The sequence below is a fragment of the Micromys minutus genome (assembly GCF_963924665.1).
Source record: "Micromys minutus genome assembly, chromosome: 12".
In the NCBI taxonomy this organism is placed as follows: domain Eukaryota; kingdom Metazoa; phylum Chordata; class Mammalia; order Rodentia; family Muridae; genus Micromys; species Micromys minutus.
This window is the reverse complement of record NC_137981.1, coordinates 31,022,673-31,042,937: the sequence shown is the minus strand read 5'-3', so window position 1 is coordinate 31,042,937 and position 20,265 is coordinate 31,022,673. Positions and strand designations below refer to the sequence as shown.

The window sequence follows — 20,265 nt, the reverse complement described above, 5'->3', positions numbered from 1 at the left end:
ACATATATGTTATAATTGTATTTTTATAGCTTAGAAACCTTCAAAGCCTTATTGCTTTCTCTTACAAATACCAACCTGATTTATGTAGATTTATGTATCATCTATGTATATTTCTGTCAGCTACCAGTCAAAAGGATACTGTGCATATTGTAATTTTGATATCTTTACCTACTTTTCTCTTCAGACCACATTCCTCTTCACCTCTGTGTTTGTTGTATGTGCTGTCTCCCTTGTGTGTGATGATCATCAAACTGATAGACACATGGATAAGTCTCAGGTGTGACCCCTTAGTGGGTGACTTTTCCTTGGGAGAGGTGAGCAGTCGTTTACCTCAGAGACGGTACCAATGCCTGATAAAAGAAATGATTCCACAAAGTGTAGTGTGGTGAAACAGTAGATTAACAGGGACACTTACAATGAGCATCACTGAAAAGCCTACCCCAGCACCAGTATCACCTCCTGGACACTTCATCCCTGGAGTTCCCCGCATTGCTTGCCAGCAGCTTGAATGGTAGAACTGGTGGAGAGCCTCTTTCCAACCGTCACTTGCTACTGTGTATATAACTTTGGGGAGGGGCCTTGCAAAATCCTGCAATTTTATAAGCTTCCTGAACCTGGTCAGTTGTATGAGCCTCTCTTCTTCACCCAGGAGTGAATGTTTCAGTTTGAAGAAAGGCTGTAGGACAGACACAGACCATATGTCTCTGGGCCCATGAGCCCCTTAAAACTGCATTGCAAGTATCAGCTAATGTTATCACCATCATCAGTGTGATTAGCTTTTAAGGGTACCCACCATGTAACACTGTGATGATTTAATTTACTAGTCTTATAGACATGATGGCTACATAATATCCTATAATCTCATAATCTATATTACTATTTCCTATCAAACAGCTACGGCTACCCATCGAGTATTTCTGCTTTACTTTCTAGTACATCATAATATAACAGCTGGTAGGTTGTGTTTCAATTACACCTTGTGTTTCTATATCATTATCCTCATTTTATAGATGAAGACACTGGAGTTTTGTGAGATTAGAGGGAGCGGGTTAACACTTGCACTGGAGCCTAGGTTGACAGCATTGACCTCTAACCATTACTCTTTCCTGTCTTCTGGCAATGTATTAAAACCCAGTGTTACTGCAGCCGTCTACACCAATATGGACGGTTCTTCCTAGACAGACCGCCTCCTCTTTACTTCATCATTAGCATCTTTTTCTAGGGGGCAAGCATGGAATTAAATGGCTAAGTGCTCTCTTGATGGCTCCCAGCCTGCTTGTATTCCTTACTCTTAGCTCCCCATAGCAGTTGGTAGATGTCTTAGTTCACTAGGAGAAATTGAATGTCTTAATTTAATTCTTGAGGATTTTTAACTTGTACAACTGAGAATAAAGTAGGCATTCAATAAATTCATATTAATCTGCCCTCATTTTGAAATAGTCTGTGTAAGAAAAGGTCCTTTCTCCTATTCTCATTAGAAATGATGCCCTACATGCTAGAATGGATTTTATTTTCTTTAAGAAAACTTTATGCAATTTTTCACAAAGGTATTTGAAGTTCATGTTTTATTCTTATCAGTCTTCTCTTTTATGCTATATAAGTTAATAGATCTCTTATATCTATAAAGGGAGTGCCCATATTTTCTTTTAGCACTTCTATAGCTTTTTTTCAAACTTATAATTCTCTATGTACTACATTTTAATGGTAATTTTTGACAATGGAGCATGAACACCTACAGCACTGTGGATTATTTTATAAAACAAATGTTTTATACCTTAGAGAAGTATTTGTTTCAAAGAAAAAACCAAGCCTGTAGTCAGCCAAGAATTATGCTATATAATACTGATTGCTTGTGATAGCTTAGGGACAGAGACACACTTAACTACTAAGTATGTATTAGCTCTTACTGATCTGTGGAACTGAATAAAAAGTATTTATTAGTTGAAAATACATTGTCAAAATTAACATTTAAATTAAAGTTAACTGAATACGGATATGGATAGTGTTTGGTAGACCTAAATTCATACTTGTTATGATTATGATCCTAACTGCACTGGAGGTCTGTGGATTCTCTCACTGTGTCGGGGGTCTGTGGATTGGCTCGCTGTGTTGGGGGTCTGTGGATTCTCTCACTGTGCCGGGGGTCTGTGGATTGGCTCGCTGTGTTGGGGGTCTGTGGATTGGCTCGCTGTGTTGGGGGTCTGTGGATTGGCTCGCTGTGCCGGGGGTCTGTGGATTGGCTCGCTGTGTCGGGGGTCTGTGGATTGGCTCGCTGTGTCGGGGGTCTGTGGGTTGGCTCTCTGTGTCGGGGGTCTGTGGATTGGCTCGCTGTGTCAGGGGTCTGTGGGTTGGCTCTCTGTGTCGGGGGTCTGTGGATTGGCTCGCTGTGTCGGGGGTCTGTGGATTGGCTCGCTGTGTCAGGGGTCTGTGGATTGGCTCTCTGTGTCGGGGGTCTGTGGATTGGCTCGCTGTGTCGGGGGTCTGTGGGTTGGCTCTCTGTGTCGGGGGTCTGTGGATTGGCTCGCTGTGTCGGGGGTCTGTGGATTGGCTCGCTGTGTCGGGGGTCTGTGGATTGGCTCTCTGTGTCAGGGGTCTGTGGATTGGCTCGCTGTGTCGGGGGTCTGTGGGTTGGCTCTCTGTGTCGGGGGTCTGTGGATTGGCTCGCTGTGTCGGGGGTCTGTGGATTGGCTCGCTGTGTCGGGGGTCTGTGGATTGGCTCGCTGTGTTGGGGGTCTGTGGATTGGTTCTTAGTATCAGAGGTTCGTAGACTGGTGCTCTGTGCTGGCAGTCTGTGGATTGGTGCTCTGTGTCATCTCAGGTCCCTCTGTCACTGTAGTGCTGCTAAGCTCATTGTGTTTTCCATTATGTCCCATTGCCGCCACTTGGAGTGAAGATATCAAATGAATAAATCCTTTTGTGTTTTTTTTTCTTCACTTCACCATCTTAAGTGCAAACACAGACATGTACCGATGCTCCTGAGCTATGATAGGGCTACATTCCTATAAACCCTATCCTAGGATTAAAATGTTTTTCTTGTATATGGAATCCAAGGGAGAAAAAAAGAACAGGAAAGCAATAGGGTTTTGTGACGGATGTGGAAGGATAAAAGGGGGGTGGGCAAAGGGTTACTACAGAGGTCAATATTAGTAAAGTACATGGTATGTGCCTTGGAGTTAACTGTTGCTGAGATGAAGCACCATGACCAAAGCAATGTGGGAAGGAAAGGGCTTAGTCAGCTTCTGCCTCCACCACATACTTCATCATCAAAGAAAGTCAAGACAGGAACTCAAACAGGGTAGGAACATGGAGGCAGGAGCTGAGGCAGAGGCCATAGAGGAACGCTGCTTACTGGCTTGCCCCTCATGGCTTGCTTAGCTTGCTAGTTTATAAAGTGCAGCCCAGGGATAGAACCACTCATAATAGACTGAACCTTCCACGGTCTAACACTACTTAAGAAAATGCCGTACAGGCTCTCCTACAGCCGGATCTTTTAAAAGCATTTTCTCAATTAAGTCTCCCTCTCTAATGACTCTAGCTTGTGTCAAGCTGACAGAAAACTAGCCAGCACAGTATATTTCTCGGCTGCTATCCTGAGAAAAGACCAAAGTTCCATGCATGCTTTTATTGTTGTTGTCGTTGTTGTTATTATTTGTTTGGTTTTTAACCCAACATGTATTTTTGACACCGTCGTGAAACTTGAGACAAAATTTGAACCATTGTAAGTGGTTGTTGACTAGAGAGCATTGTTTACATGAAGCAGAACAGGTTTCTTTCCTGACTTTTGTGAGAATTAGAGAAATGATGCCCCAAAGTAAAAAAAAAAAAAATAAGTTGTTTTAAAAGCTTGTGCAAAATTAAACAGGGGTCCCATTTTCCAGGGTTATGTCATAGACACAAATCTTAAGGTATGGGGCTTAAACAAGGACAGTGTCTGGATTGTTATCCATTTATAAACACTTCAAATATACAACAGGAAGGTACTCATTCATTTAAAAAGATGATGTGAGGAATCACAAAATTATCATTCAATTTCAGAGTTGCATATAATCAGTGGTTTACACCCTCAGGGCTTCAGCCATGGCACTAATTCTTTTCAGTGCTGGTGTTAAACCCAGGCATGAGAGCGTGATAAGAGATCAGAATTTCCGTGGCATATCTAAATAGATCCAATACTTCAAATACTCATGGAAAAATAATTTTGTCTTTAAATTGGATGTGCTTCTTTGAAGGAAAACGGATATGAATGAATGATACCTACATTGTCTTTAACTTAGTTCTTAGTCAGGATAAAAGCCTGGAAGAGGCTTTGAAATGTCAGGAGATACTAAGATTGATAGTTCTGCAAATTGGCTTTAAGTATTTGAATTTATAACTATCATCATGTTGCAAAATAACATTGATTTTGGAACGGCTCCCTTTCTCTCGTAGTAACTCAAAACTATGGCAGCTCTGGTTTTATAGTGAGTGAGCTTAAGAGCCAGCGAGGTGACTTCAACGAGGTAAGGTTAGTGTTGGAAGTTTTATTAACAAAATTTTAAGTATTAACACATGACTTGCCATTCCCATGTGTTTTCAGAAATTTTCTGGAACTAAACCGAACATTAAATTTTGAACTTTGGACTAGTCACTTAAAACCATTTAATTTTCGTGTAAGAAGTAGCCAAAAACCTAAGTAAGAAAACAGCCTTTATAAGGAATTGGCTGGCTTATTTACCACATATGATAGGAATTCTGCACTGGTGATGTGAAACTCTCATAGCCCAACACTGTTATCTTCACTTACAGTACGTGACATGAAGGACTCAGGTATAATTTTTTGACAGGTAGATAAGACAAATACATCTTTATAATATGAGAATATGGCATGTGCCATTAATAAGTTGATGGTTGCAACATTTATAAGCATAGCATTTGGGTCTATAAATACTAAATATCCCCAAACTCTAGATTTTTTAATATTATTTAAGAGAATAGGTTATGAGAGAAAGGTATACTGTGCATTACAAAGCACTCTCTGATATAGCCACTGCTGTCTCTCTGTGTATTGCTTGCAGGTTTTTAAATGTGGTACGGGATTTTCCACTTATCTCTGTAAGCCTCTGATGTCCCTGAACGCTGAACGTGGGAAGGGAATTATATATCCTTGTCCTTCATGCTGCACTGGTGGTGACTTCAGTGGCCAGGAGGAAGATACACATCTCACTGATATCACCCAGCAGGCCTGAAAATCCTAACTGAGATGACTCAATCTCTTGTCATCTGTGACCACGAGAGGCATTACAATAAAAGTCTGACTACAGGGAGCTCTTGGGAGAAAGGGGCTTCTGTTGGTTTCCAGCTCAAGTGCTGTTCCTCTGCTGAACTTGGTTTTGGTGGCTGCATTAAAATGGTGTGGGTCTGTAAACATGCAGAAGTTGCCTTAATCAACTTTCTTTCTTTTTTTCTTTTTAATTTGTTTTATTTATATGAGTACGCTGTTGATGTTTTCAGACACACCAGAAGAGGACATCGGATCCAATTACAGATGGTTGTGATCCATGATGTGGTTACTGGGATTTGAACTCAGGACCTCTGGAAGAGCAGTCAGTGCTCTTAACCACTGAGCTATCTCTCCAGCACCCCTAATCAGTTTTCTAGAGAAGCATTTCTACAATTCTTAGCCTGCTCCTCCTTGACGCAGATCTTCACCTCAGGCTAGGTTCTTCACATCAATAATTGTAGGTCATATAGTCCTTTGACTTCTGGGTGTTTTCAGTCATCACATACTGTTGGTGTCCAATCCTAACTTTTTAAAAAAACAAACAAACAACTCTAAAACTTTTAATTGATTCTTTGAGTTTCATACCAGGCACTCCAATCCCACTCAACTCCCTGTTCCCTCATATCTGTCTTTCATTCTTGCAACTTCACCTCCAAATAAACACACACACACACACACACACACACACACACACACACACACATCATGGAAAACATCTCATTGTAAAAGCTGTAGTATGTTATAGTTTGTCCCTCTATCCATAAATTTTCGCTTACAATGTTCATTGCAATGAGTTAATGGTCTAGTTCTAGGTCTCTCTGACTTTTGTGACACTATCAGTACTGGATCCTCATCAGAACTCCTTCTGATTATCTTGTTATTGCCCTGTGTCATAGAGATTCTGCAGTTTTGGATCAGCAAGACTGGCTCTTTCACACATCCTAATCATTAGGAGATGTTATAGATTTTGGGGGTGAGTCAACTCAGAGCCCTGGATCTTGACCTAAGTGGTAACTGAGCTGGTCAGTGTACCAGCTCTCCTTTCTGCATCACTGGAACGTTCTAGCAGTACTCCAGTTAGGTCACCCAATGCTGCCATTGGTAGAGGCAGGCTCAACTCTCCTGCTCTCATACCCTAGACTGACTTAGGCTGGTGCTTGTGTGTTTCCAGAAGGACAGACTTCAAGGGTTGGCAGAGTAACAACTGAGCCCTCAGTACGAGACAGATATGCTCTCATCAATACAGCCAGTTTTTTTTTTTTTTTTTTTTTTTTTTTTTTGGTAGTATAACTGCCAGTGAATAGGTTTTTTCCTTTAAAAGTTAGCTTTAGATATAATTAAAGATTTATATTAAAGTTTTAAAAAACAGTGATCATTCTGAGTTCTTCTCAAAACAGAAAAGCTAGACTTCAGTGAGACGCCAATGAAACCAGGAAGCCCATGTGCTCATAGGTCATTGCTCCATTCTCTCATAGAGGTCAGTAGCTTCTGATGGTCATAGAAAAGAAGCCTATATAAATCTCCTGTGCCAAGTGAGATTTAGCCTTGGCTTGGAGAAAGGATTCTGAAAAAAAGGGGGGTGTTTCAGAGTGGTGGAAAAAAAAAGACTTGAAATCAATTGTGTGGTACAAGCTCATAGCCTGTGTTCTGCTCAAGATAGCTTTTTCTGTATGTCTCTAGACAGCTTCTACAGATAGCTCAGCTTTCACAGACCAAGGGCCCATTTTTATTTACATATTAATTCAGTCATTTACTACAATTTCCCTTTTGATTATTCCGTTAATCAGTACTTCAACTCCCTGATTCTTAAATAAAGGCAGCAAGAATATTGCTTTTGTTTAACACTGTAAATGTATTCAGAGATCTGTCTGCCTTTGTAAGCACAAACAATAAACTTACCTAGGTGGGATCCCATCCTGAAATTTCTATTTTGACCACATTTGGTCCTTAACCTAAATTCACTGTCCCAGGCCAATCTTGAACTTGGGAATCTGCCTGCCTTTGTATCTTTCTGACAAGTTGGCTCATAGCTCAGCTGCCTCTGATTTTTTAGGTCTATGAAGCCCTTCATATAATTCATATTGTGTCCTTATATTTTGCATAATTGAAAAAATATTTTTAAACTCGGGTTTTCAGAGTTCTTTCCCATAGCCTTAAGGGCTGTCCTGAAGGTCACAACATTTACCATTTTTGTTAAAGACATAGACACACCCTTGTGTCCTAGACTTGTTCTGTCTTTGATTATCATGGAGTCATTAATCTTGGTAGAGAAACCATGCCTTGATAACCTTATCAGGGAGGATATTTTCAAAGGAGGAACATGAAGTTACATATGCATATAAATTAAAATATGTATATTTCTATACATATATATGTGTGTAAATTAATATATGTGTATATATATATATATATGCTTATTTACACATACACACACACAAACACATACACACAAACCTCACACTTAGCAATTGTCAACACATCCTGCTGGCTTTGCTCCAGGGGTGGAAAACCTTGTCACACCATTCCTTCTAGGCCATGCAGGACTCAGCACTATATTGCCTTATCACTATATTAGTTTTGGTCCAGTCTGTGGTCTCTTCAAGCAACCCTTGAAGTCTTCATTCTGTCCTTCCGGAAACACGCAAGCACCAGCCTAAGTCAGTGTGATGACATTTCTATCCTTGTTTGTTGCTGGACAAAAATCCTGCCAGAAACATTCAAATAAAAAAGAAACTAAAATCCTAATTGTAGTTTCATGTTCCATGGGCTAGAACTTGGAGCCTTAATAGAACCACCAACCTGTTATTACTGTATGGTAAGCAATGGTCATACAGGACTGTTGAGCTCCTGAGGCATAGCTAGTCTTAATAAGATGCATAGGAAGTTCAGAGTAAGTACTAGGTTTTGAAAATCTGTAAAGGTAAAATATCTCATAATTTTTATATTGATTATATGCTGAATAGTGATATTCTAGATATAATGAGTTATGTTACATATTGTTAAAATAATCTCATTGTTCTTTTTAATAGTGTAGCCTTAAAATTTGTAAAGTTTCAATGTGTCTTACATCATCATATTTACTATGTATACATTGGCTTAGATTATTTTTTCCTGGAGTAGTGGACATGCCTTCTATAGACAATCTACATATACCACATATCATTCACCTCTCCAAGGAAAATCACTTGTAAACTCAATTATGTTAATTGACCAATTTTCAGATGTTCATCAACTGTAGAGACTATCAAGATACTTTTTGCATGACTCTGGAATGTTACCTTTTAATTTAAAATCTATCATAAATTAATTAACTGCCCTGGATAATTTATTTCTGGGTGTGAAACTCATGTATCCACCCACCCAAACACCTCCCAGCATCCACACACATATGCACTGCATACCGAAATATTTTAAAATCAATGTTAGATGACATACAATATTCCAGTATTATGTATCGGAGCACAAAACCTTACCCTTCCTGAGAGCCATTGGTCAGCCATCATTCATTACATTTCTATAGTATATAAATCATTGGATTAGATGCTTCAGAAATCACAGGCTTATCAGTTCAGAGATGCTTTGTGTAGATAGATAATCTTCAAAGGTGTCAGAAGTCGACAGAATATGACATTTATGGACATTTTAAAAATTATTATTAAAGATCATTTGACTAGAGACCTGTCTGCTCCTGACAACACCCCTTCTTAGATTCTAAGAAGAAATTAATCATTAATAGATTTGCTCCCTTTGTGGTGAGACAGCCACTAGGCAAAAATTTTCATAATTCATCTAGAGACAAATACTGTCCAAAAGGGGACACATTATGCAGAATAGTTGACTGATAATCTTTGCTGAGCCAGAATTATCAGCCCTTCAAAATTCTACATTACAAAGGTCTGTCAGATATGGTTCTGGGCCAGAAGGCTGAAGACTGATGCTCCTATATTTTGAGAAATGAGGGACTGCCCATGTGATTAGTGGTCTCTATAATTTGACTAAGTTTTGGAAGCTATGTTTTGCACTTCTCATATATCAGGTAATATTAGTTGTTTTTGGGTTTCTGATGTGGTTGGAGACTGGTTGTCTCATAGCCAACCCAACTGTTTAGCATTGATAAAGATAATATAGATCTAAAGGGTGGTTTTCAGATGACATACAACCTAAAACTAAAATATAAATCAGGTGTAGAATTACAGTCTTTTAGGATAGATGGCAAAGTGTTTTACTTAATAGACAAAATTGTTAGACTGGGTGTTAACTCTTTCTTATACTTCATAAATTGTAGAATGATAATAGTTGAGGAAAAAGAGCATTTAACTGGACAAAAAGGAGAAAATGTTGTGGATTGTGGATTGTCCTGCAGGTGTTTGTATTTTGATGCCTATTCCACTTCCTCAAGAAGGGCTGCCTAGTCACTTACTGAGGTGACTTCATCAGAATCTTATTCCCATTTTAATTTGTAAAATAAAGGTGAGAGCCAGTGATTGGACAAGGAAAGGGAAGGTGAAGAGAGAGGGTCTGGGGAGGAGGAGGAAGAGGAAGAGGAGGAGGAAGAAAAAGATGGAGCTGAAACACGTGGCCTGGAGAAACCTCAAGTTATAAGGGATATCATAGTTTGTGAATAGGGTAGTATAAGTGGTAGATCTGCCCAATCTAGGCACACAGCTTGTATTCATATTTACTGAGTTGTGTTTTCATTGCACAGGCCTATTCGAATGAAGAGGATGCAACAACATACAATAGCAAATATTGTTTCTGGGTGCCAGGCACTGTGCTAAGTTTCTTTCTTCTGTTATTATTTAATCCTAAAAACAACTGAATGAAGGAAGTACTGTTATTATTTTTATTTCTCGTATCATTCTTTATTCATGCTTACATTCTATGGGTGGGTTCACGGTCATTGCTGTGAGTTGGTTGGCTATGTATGTGCATTGCAGTCTGTTTGTGAAGAACTGTTGACTTGAGTGCCTGCTAATTTGTCCATTAAACTCAATGCCAGGGGCTTCATTTTCAATCTTTATCCTTCTGAGTCTATGATATTGAATACTCACATATTCATTCCCAAAGATTTAGCTTCTTTTGAGTTTTGTCTTTATTTTTCTTTTTAAACCTTCTTTGAATATGGAGTAGACAAACTGGAGTACGATTTGAGGTCCTGCATGTAGAAAGAGCAAAGGAGAACAAAGACTTTTCATTTCCCCTAGGTTCATGGTACTGTGTAAAAATATACTTTTAAGATGCTTACATCTTATCAAATCCAGACGTTATGGTAGCTGTTTCTGAGTGGTTTAAGGTATCATGCTCTTCCTTCAATCCCCGCAGAAACTTGGGGTTGGAGGGGAAGTTTCTACCTCTCACAGTCCCTTGAAGATGTAGACTTTCAGAGGATCTGGCATCTTGCAGCTCCACCATTGTCTTTAGTCAGGGTTTCTATTTCTGCACAAACATCATGAACAAGAAGCAAGTTGTGGAGGAAATGGTTTATTCAGCTTAAACTTCCACATTGCTGTTTATTACAACAGGAAGTCAGGACTGGAACTCAAGCAGGCCAGGAAGCAGGAGCTGATACAGAGGCTATGGAGGGATGTTGTTTACTGCCTTGCTTCCCCTGGCTTTCTAAGCTTGATTTCTTATAGAACCCAGGTCTACCAGCCCAGGGATGGCACCACTCACAATGAGCTGGGCCCTCCCCCTTGATCACTAGTTGAGAAAATGCCTTATAGCTGGGTCTCATGGAGGCATTTCCTCAACTGAGGCTCCTTTCTCTGTGATAACTCTAGCTCATGTCAAGTTGACACAAAACCAGCCAGTACAACCATCTACCAAATATAGCCTTTGGGTTTCTAAGGAATGGCAAAATGTTGGTAAGCCAACAGGATGTGCTACATTTGGGAACATGACAAAAATACCAGATGTCATCTTTCTGCAAGGGGGCTGACGAGACTCCCCATCTCTTTTCACCATTCGTGGGGGGGGGGGCAGAGCATTGGCCGTGAGTGAGAACAAGTGATCTTTACCACAGCAAGTTTGGGGTTTGAGGTTATTTTGTTGTTTGTGTCTTTCAAAGCTTTATGTGTTATGTATCCTTCCAACTTTGAAGCTGTCTTCTCATTTGAATGGTTGTGAGTTGAATGAAATTCAAATAGACCCTTAACCCAAGTCTGCTATTAGGGGAAACAAACAAATGGAAGGACTTTGGATGTGGAATAAACCATCTTGGAAACTTTTGTGAGCATTCTGGTTTTCTTCCTTTTTGAAATTGCTCTTTGTGAAGGCCTGTTTGTTTTATTCCTGAAGAGTTGTCAAGTAGCTTGCAAGCAGTGGTTTCCTTCCTCATTGTGTGCTTGTCTCTGGAGCATTGTTGCCATTCTAAGATTGACACAAACCACTTGATTCTCAAAATTATTTCTGGCACATCAAATGACACTTGGTGTTCTGTCACAATCTTGACACTGTTTCTGAAGACCCACATAAAATATGGCAGGGAAGTCGGGAGCCATTTCTATAGAATTTTTAGAAGCACACCTCACTATTGTAACTGGCTTTAATTCCTGGGTGCTGACATGAAGATTAATAATGCTTACCTCTGATTTTGGCAATTTCATTGCCACAGTCCTTCCCTTTCAAGTTATTACCTGGGACCTAAGTGATAACAAATGTTTTGTTTTATACTTCCAGATACAAAGTTAAATTTTCACATGTTACATGTTTTTATACACGGACACACACATGGACACCGACACACTGGCATACAACTGGATCAAAAGGAGATGAGACGTTCTCTTTGAATTGAAAGCTGTTAGTAGTTTGAGTACTAGGTGACTCGGTCTCATGTGGTTAAATGATATGGGAGTTCAACCTTATGGTTCTTTGTGCATTGATTATATCATACAGTTCTCGTTTTCTTTTCTTCTTCTTTTTTTTCGTGGAAATGATAGCCCTCTTTGCTTTGCCAAGTGTTATTATTGAGTCAACTGCCAAAGTTTAAGAGAGAGTGTCAAAGGCTCTTAAAATTATTTGGTGTTGAGTGAAGGGACAAAGAAAGGTATTCCACATTCCCAAACAGTTCAACTTTTATCTTTCTACCTGCTGTTAGGCTGTAACTTAGACAGGAAGGCCTTCTTCATTTCTCTTTTTTAAAGTAGCATGGACTGTTGGCAGATATCAGCAGATATTAGTAAGGGCAACTTTATTCTACACATTGATACCCATTTTAGGACTACACATTCTAATTTTTCACGGAGTATACTTTTTCTGGCCCGCTCTTCGCTCTTTATACTTCCGTGCATCAGGAGTCCTGCACACTTGCTTGTGGTTTTGCACCATCTGGAAGTTTGAGTTTGACTTTAGAAATGATGTCATACTTGCTTACTGCAAGCTGAGCTAATGTTGGTTGAGAATTGGATGCAGTTCAGGTCAAAGTTTTTTTATTAAAAAATAAAAAAGACCCTAAAGTTATTTTTTTCTCTCTTTCTTGATTCTAAGAGACTGTACAAAGCTTTAAAGATGGAAGGAAGGTGATTGAGGGGCATGGTCCTGATTCCTTTGAAGTTCAGTTCACGCCTTATGGTCATGGAAAATAAGCTTCCATGCAGAAGAACTCAGCTGGCACTGGCATCTTCCTGCCAGGTTGAGTTTGGGTCTTTTGAGAAGCATGTAGATCACATCCATCCATGCTGTCTGTTTTAGTCCAGGAAAAAATATTCTCATAGAGGGACTTGCCTTCAATCTCTTCTGGCCTCAGGGAAGTTCACTGCTGAATCACAAGTGGCAACAAAGTGCCACAAACACTATGTAGATTATCCATTTTGTGCAGCTTCATCATCCAAATGCTCTCCTCTGCCATTCTTTGGTCTCACATGTCAGTTTTGATGGTAGGAATTTCTTTTTGGTCCACAGATTGAGCATCCTGCTTTGATAGCTAGGATACATGGCTGCTATATTAGAGAACCTGCAGTTCTCAGTCTCTGATCACAGAATCAGCTCTCTGGTTCAGTCAGAATTGCTTGCCTCATGGTCCAACACACACACACACACACACACACACACACACACACTCATGAACACCACTTTTGGAATGGGTTAAGAAAAGAAGATTTTAGTCATTTTGGTCTTTAATATTATCCTCCTTTAACATAGTCTACCCAAGGCAATTCCTGCCTTTACTACCACAGGGTATCATACATTATTGTGTACAAGCTGTGGCAGAAGATTGGGGAGGAAAGCTTACTTGCCTTGATCTTCACAGCTATGTAGAAGACCTGGCCCCAACATCTGTCCTTGGAATGTTCCAAGTTTTCTCTTTACCGTATCCTCATCATGATCACAAGTCTTTTTATGTTATATTATTATGGTATCCTAGTAGTTTGCACTTTTTAACTTTTAAATCTATATTGTTCTATACAGAAACAAAATTCTCTACGAAGTTGATAGAAACACAGTAATCATCTGTGTCTCTTCCCCCCAAGATAGTCACTTATCACCCTTTCTCACCAGGCTATTTTAGCCATTTTACTTCTAGTGGTTGCTGCTGTTGCTGCTTGATTTTCAGTTGTGGAGAGCCAGTATCAGACCTCCATCACCACAGCATTCTGTAATATATAAGTAACCCATTGTCCCATAATCCTTTGTTCCCTCAGGACACTTATAAAGTATTCTAATTTCTGGACTTTGTTTTGCTATTGTTTGGTCTCTTCGTCGTGAAAGAGAATGGGATACTTGTCAATTCTTAGTTTAAATACTCACATTTTTCAATTTGGTTGAAATACCAAATTTAAATATACTGAAGTATAAATTATGGAACTATAGGGCTTGGTGAGCTTTGATAATTCTCTGCATTATGTATCTGCTCTCAATCAATATGTAGATAGATCAAAAGTGTACTTTCCATGGAATCATATACAAGACTTTACAAACCAAAAGTGAAAAGAGGAATATACCTGCATGCCTGTTATCTTTTGGTTCTTCTCCCATTTCCTCCCAACTAGCCAAATTTGCTGTCCCTCCTTCAGGAAACATGGCATGCCGTGGTCATGCCCATGTCAAATAATCCATATTTACTTAGGTCTTCTGCTCTTTACACATTCTCTCAAGGCTTCCTCCATCCCCCCTTTAATATTATTTTATTGGGGAATTGACTTAAATGTAAGAATTGTGGAGTGACAGTGTGGTGATTTGAATAAGAATGCTCCTCATAGACCCATAGATTTGAATGCTTGGTTCCCAGCTGGTAGACACTCTGGAATGATTAGGCTGTGTGTCCTTGTTGGGGGAGGTGTGGTCCCCAATTAAATATTTCTTTTATAAGAGTTGCCTTGGTCACAGTATTGCCTCACAGCAATAAAAACAGTATCTAAGACAGGCAGAAACATTCAGATGCTGTCATTTTTGCCTACTGACACGGCAGTACAATCGTTTTTGCAAATAGTTCTAGTCTTTTCTTAACATTCAATGGAGAAAACAAATGCTTTGGAAGTAACATATTTGATATCATTGTTTAGTACAGAATCTCCTTGGAAACTTGTAGGTGGTTGCTAATAATGATTAGAGACATAAGCCTTCATATGGTGTTTGATGGTTGTTCTTTGAGACTGGCACGGTACGCATTTGTAAAGATGATGAGAATGTGGGTGGAAATTGATAAAGGAGAATCTGAAGAGTCAGAATTAATTTAAAGTGATTTTCATATTCTTTGTATTATCGATATTTGTACTTTTGAGACTTTGGTGATTTTCTCCTACGACCTGATCTGAGCTGTCTTGTCTAGAAATAAAGCTTACTTTTGGATGGTATCCTGAATGGTAAATTACCCATAAGGCTAGGGGCTTGGGAAATGATTCTGTCAGTAAGATAATTGCCATGCAACATGAAGACCCACATTTGGAACTCCAGCACCCAGGGAAAAGCCAGATGTGACAGCATGCATTTGGAATCACACTTCTGGGGAGGCAGAGACAAGAGAAGCCCTGGAGCTTCTTGGCAAGTCACTATAACTGACTTGGTCAGCTGCAGATTTAGCAAAGTAATATGTCTGAAAAAAATAATAAACCAGGGTGGAGAACAGTTAAAAGAGTCACTTATCAGCTTGTAGACTCCACATGCTCAAACACATATGTGCACATGCATCCTCACATACATGTGTACACAATCACATGAACATGTAATGTACACCACATATAAATATACATAAATAAAAATACATAAAGCTTATGTTTTTTTTTCTTTAATTAATAACATTTGAAAAACGTGAGTCTTGATTTTATGTTTAAGCCCAGGTAAAAATGGGGATTCTTTGGTGTTCTTTGCTTTTGTGTTTTTAAAAGGTGTGAGGAAAGAAGTCGTCATCCATGTTGAGAATGGCAGCTTCAGTCCTCGGCAGCACGGCTTCCTCATGGCCTCATGCATTTTTCTAATTCAGCAGCCTCCCTGCGTGTCTGTCTTGTTCATCCAGATGCTCTTTGTGTTCTCCGTGTTCTTGGACGATCCTGCAAAGCATGAGCAATGTTTTCCTCCCTGGGATCTCATGTGGGAGAATCCGTGTGCCTTGTTCACTACCCTAAGCAAACATGTGGTTTCCCATAAGTATGGAAACAAACTGGCGAACATGCTGCTACTTTGCAATGCCTTATTTCATGAAAACTCTATAGAATAATTTATTTTTATTCCTGTTCAGCTATTTGAACAACAGGACTTTGTTTTAGGTTGTCACAATGCATTGAAGTGATTTTAAAATAGATCATATTCTTATTTATGTGTAAGGATGTTTTTCCTTCGTGCATGTCTGTGTACCATGTAGTGTATCTGGAGGCCAGAAAATGTAATTGGATCCCTCAGAGTTCACAACCTCAGAGATAGCTGTTAATCACCATGTGGGTACCAGAATTGAACTTGGGTCCTCTGAAAGAAGACCCAACTGCGCTCATAACCATTGGGCCACTTCTCCAGCCCCCGCCACCTTGACTGTTCTCAGGCACTGTCTGCTGCCACCCCATACGCAGGACTGTGCTGATTATTGGTGACCTCTTTGTAAAACCAAAACCTTCTGTCTTTGTCCTCATTTCAGGTAGATGCGCTGAGATTACGTCTGGAAGAGAAAGAATCTTTTCTTAATAAGAAAACGAAACAGCTCCAAGACCTCACCGAGGAGAAGGGGACCCTAGCTGGAGAGATCCGAGACATGAAAGATATGTTAGAAGTAAAGGAAAGAAAGATCAATGTTCTTCAGAAAAAAGTGAGTAGCTGATACAAGCCCTTCATGCAGAGACTTATTAACACATATATGTCCGATATTGCAGAGAGATTTAGGGCTGTGGAAGATAAAGTATTTTTTGGAAAACTTAAATTAGGATTATTTTTTCTTACTGATATTTCAATTACTAATAGTTGTATCATTTTTAGCATGACCGGTGTATTTTTTTGTATTTTATTGGATATTCTCTGTATTTTCATTTTAAATGTTATCCCTCTCCCTACCTCTGTATTTTCAATTTGATTACCCAACAACCAAATGGAAACTTTTTTAAAAATTTGCAATTTTAATCACCGAGTAATTATACCAATTTATACACAAATCTAAAACTTAAAAGCCTGTGAGGCTAAGAGCTGGGATTGTAGCTCAGTTGTAAAAGTTCATGTGCTGGACCCTGAGTTCAGGCTAAGGAACTCAGGAAAGATAAGTCGATGAAAAATTAAAAAATCACAGAGTGGTAATTTAATTTTTTTCATTATGAAAGTTGACAAATATTTTTAGGGGGTGTGTCTTAATGACATATTTTAGGTATACTCTGTAGTTATATCGACTTTGCTTGGTCACATCTTGTTGCATTTATCCATTTCTACTGCTATAGAAAAACATCTAAAACTGAGGAATTTATAAAGAATGACATTTGGTTTCTCACAGTTCTGGAGACTAAGAGCCTTGGATCAAAGTGTATCTGGCTTAGTGTTTCATAAAGGTCTTTTTGCTTTCAAAATGGCGCCTTCTCATTACAAGCTCCTGCAGGGCTATGTGCTTAATTCACATATGATGACAGAAGGCATAAAGGCTGAACTAGTTCCATTTTGCCCTTTTATAAGGTCCTTATTCCCATACAGAAGGTCATGGCTCTCTTGACCATCATTTCTTAAAAGCTTCACTTGTTAATACACTGATGATTTGTTTCTAATATATATATTATAAAATGTTGGGTACTATACCTAGACCATAGCAATGACCAAATCCATGTGGACTATTTGGAGTGCTTTGGTCACTTCTTATGTGAAACTAACTTTTACTTAGTTGGAATCAGTGGAGAGAATGTACAAGGATCGAGTAAGATGCTCAGCTTCATCAGGGCCCCCTCCTCTTCCTTCTTTAAGTGGTCTGTTTCATTCCCATTGGGACCTCGATTCTGTGACATCACCATAGTTTTACTCTGGAGAATTCTCATTTGTCTATATTATACAATTTTTGGTACATAGCATTTTCCTTATTATTGTTATCTTTAAAAGGTAAGTAAGAGGAAGGGTTGTTTCATAACCCTGCTTCCTCTGAAATCCAAAATGCTAGAAATACACAGGACTTTCTGTCTACTGGTAGCTATTATGGAAACTGTTCAGTGCCAGGAAGCCACTGTAGCCAGCAGGCCCTGTGATGCTGCTGATGCAAACACATAGGAATAACTGGCTTCTCCTTTTGGTGTCATTTGTCACCATCTTCACCTGAACTATATCATCATTACCCTAGATGTTTTCTTACATGCATCTACACTTGTGGTTCCTACACCCTGTTCTTAACTTGGAAACTAGAAGTTACCATTTAGATGGAAAAAAATTTAAATCACTCTCTAATCAGAACTTTCCCATTTCAACCACTTCTATAATTTATAGGTCTCAGTATAAATAAAAACATGGAACCCTTTTCTCCCAAATTAGGAATGTTAATATAGTAATAGTAGATCATTAAGTCAAGAAGGATGACCAGCACAGCTGTTCAAGCCACAAGTCCACGATACTGCCCCATCCAAGTGGTCAACTTTCACTAATACTAAGAGGTAGATGTTCTTACAAAGATCACAGATCCCTAGTTAATTTGACTCCTGACCTCACATCCTCTTTGTTTTTCTATGCTATATTAGTCACTAAGGACTGTGCATTCTTCTGAAGAGATATACATGCTCTCTCATAGTGTTGACATTTTATAGGATTTCAGTTTTCATAGGACACTGGTTCTAGACCCACTGTGCTATCTGTCCACTGCAAATTCCTCAGTCAAAATTAGCTGTAACTATGGCAAACATATTATAATTTAAAGATTTTTTTCAAGGTAAGCATATCTAAGAGCACTTAAAAATTTCTGTATTACTTTATAAAAATGTTTTTGGTGTATCTGTTATAGAAAATATACTTCTAAGATTACTTACTTACTGTCTACTGAGAGAGACTATTACAAAGTGTAAAGTTGCACATATTAATGTCATTGTGTTTTTACCAGACAGAATATCTATAAACATTCACACAGCCCATGCTTCTGTTCAAAAGGCTCTTTATCATAGACCTTAATCCTTCCATCTCACAAAAAAAAAAAATACAATTTCATTTTTCTAAATAGAACTTATCACCATCTGGATACACACACACACACACATACACACACATCACCTTATAAAAGTTTTCCATTGATATTATCAGATTCAAGAATGTAAGGCTTTACTATTTTTTCCATGGTTGTATTTTTAGAACATAGTGGGGTCATTTGCTCAATAAACATTTCATAAATGGGCAAATGAACTTACTCCAGAGTTTAAAATACTGAGAAGAGCATTTTCTTAGTTAAGGTTCAGGTCTAGCATTATCACCGATTGTCAGGAAACCTCTGCCTGTCAGCTTGACTGGAGACTGAGATGTACAAAGAAGAGAAGAGGTGACACGTGTTTCTGTAGTCTGTGGCGGGATTATTGATGAATTCCTAGTGCCTAGACCCCCTCACCGTCTTCTGCCTCTGTTACTCCATGAATGAATTCTCTACCTTTCCTCTCAGAGGACAGGAAAGCCTCTTTCTGATGTATCCTGTTCTATTACGCTTTACCAGAAACCTCAGTAGTGCAATGGTTTGTTTCACAAACAAATTAAAGTTACATCAATTTTTGAAACAAGCTTTTGTCTAGCTCTCTCGGGATAAGGGTTATTTAATTAATTGCATTGCTAATTCATTTATGAACAAGGGTTTTTAAAGTAGATTCCTAAACTAAGTACTAGGTAATTGATGAAGATGATTAAAAGAGACTTGGGCAGAGACATCCAAGCATCCTTGAAGAGGTTAGGGCTGATCAGGTCAGGTGGGACCGGCAGAGATTATTACAGCAGCAGGAGCAAGAATGTATTCTAAAGATTCAAAAGAGGTTTGTGTTCTTTTCCACTGCTGTGACAAACTCCCTCAAAAAATCAAGCAAAGGGAAGCAAGATTGGCTTTGGCCCATGGTTTCACAGGGTTCATTCCAAGCTTGGCTGGTTCTACTGCTTGGGTCTTGAGGTGAAACTGAACATTATGGTGGCCAGACAGTGTGCCAGACAAAGCTATTCATCTCATGACAGCTAAGCAGCAGAGAGAGGAAGGGCTGAGGAGCCGGGGAACTAGTAGACCCTCCTCCTACTCACTTGCTCACGGTGACCACTTTCTTCGACTAGCCAGGTGCCATCTCCTTAAGCTCCTACCACTTTCTTAAACACAACCACTAGAGCCTAGGCCTTTATTTAGCATATGGCCTTCAGAAACATTTTAGATCTGAGCCATGCAAGAAGGGTTTCATTTAAATTTTTAGCAGTGACTGAAAATAAAACTGGCATCCGCTGAGTGCACATACTGAATACTGAGTATTGGGTTCTCTGTCCCATGCACTGTTTCAGTTACTTTTGACTGTTACCTAATAGTCTATGTCCAAGAATTTACCTCAAAAAACTAAGGAACAGTTTGGCTTATAATAAGTCTGTCCAAGGTCATGTTACCTAGATACAAGGTTTTACTTTTT

General features: G+C 39.1%; 1 protein-coding gene across 1 annotated transcript in view; it reads left to right on the top strand.

Moving 5' to 3' along the window:
• ERC2 (ELKS/RAB6-interacting/CAST family member 2) overlaps positions 1-20,265 on the top strand; it is a gene marked incomplete at its 5' end in the record, with an annotated part of 796,341 nt that overhangs the window by 284,609 nt on the left and 491,467 nt on the right. The window contains one exon of the mRNA XM_080926404.1: positions 16,323-16,490. Within this exon, the coding sequence (XP_080782530.1) occupies positions 16,323-16,490 (168 nt within the window). The remainder of the gene's footprint in view (positions 1-16,322; positions 16,491-20,265) is intronic.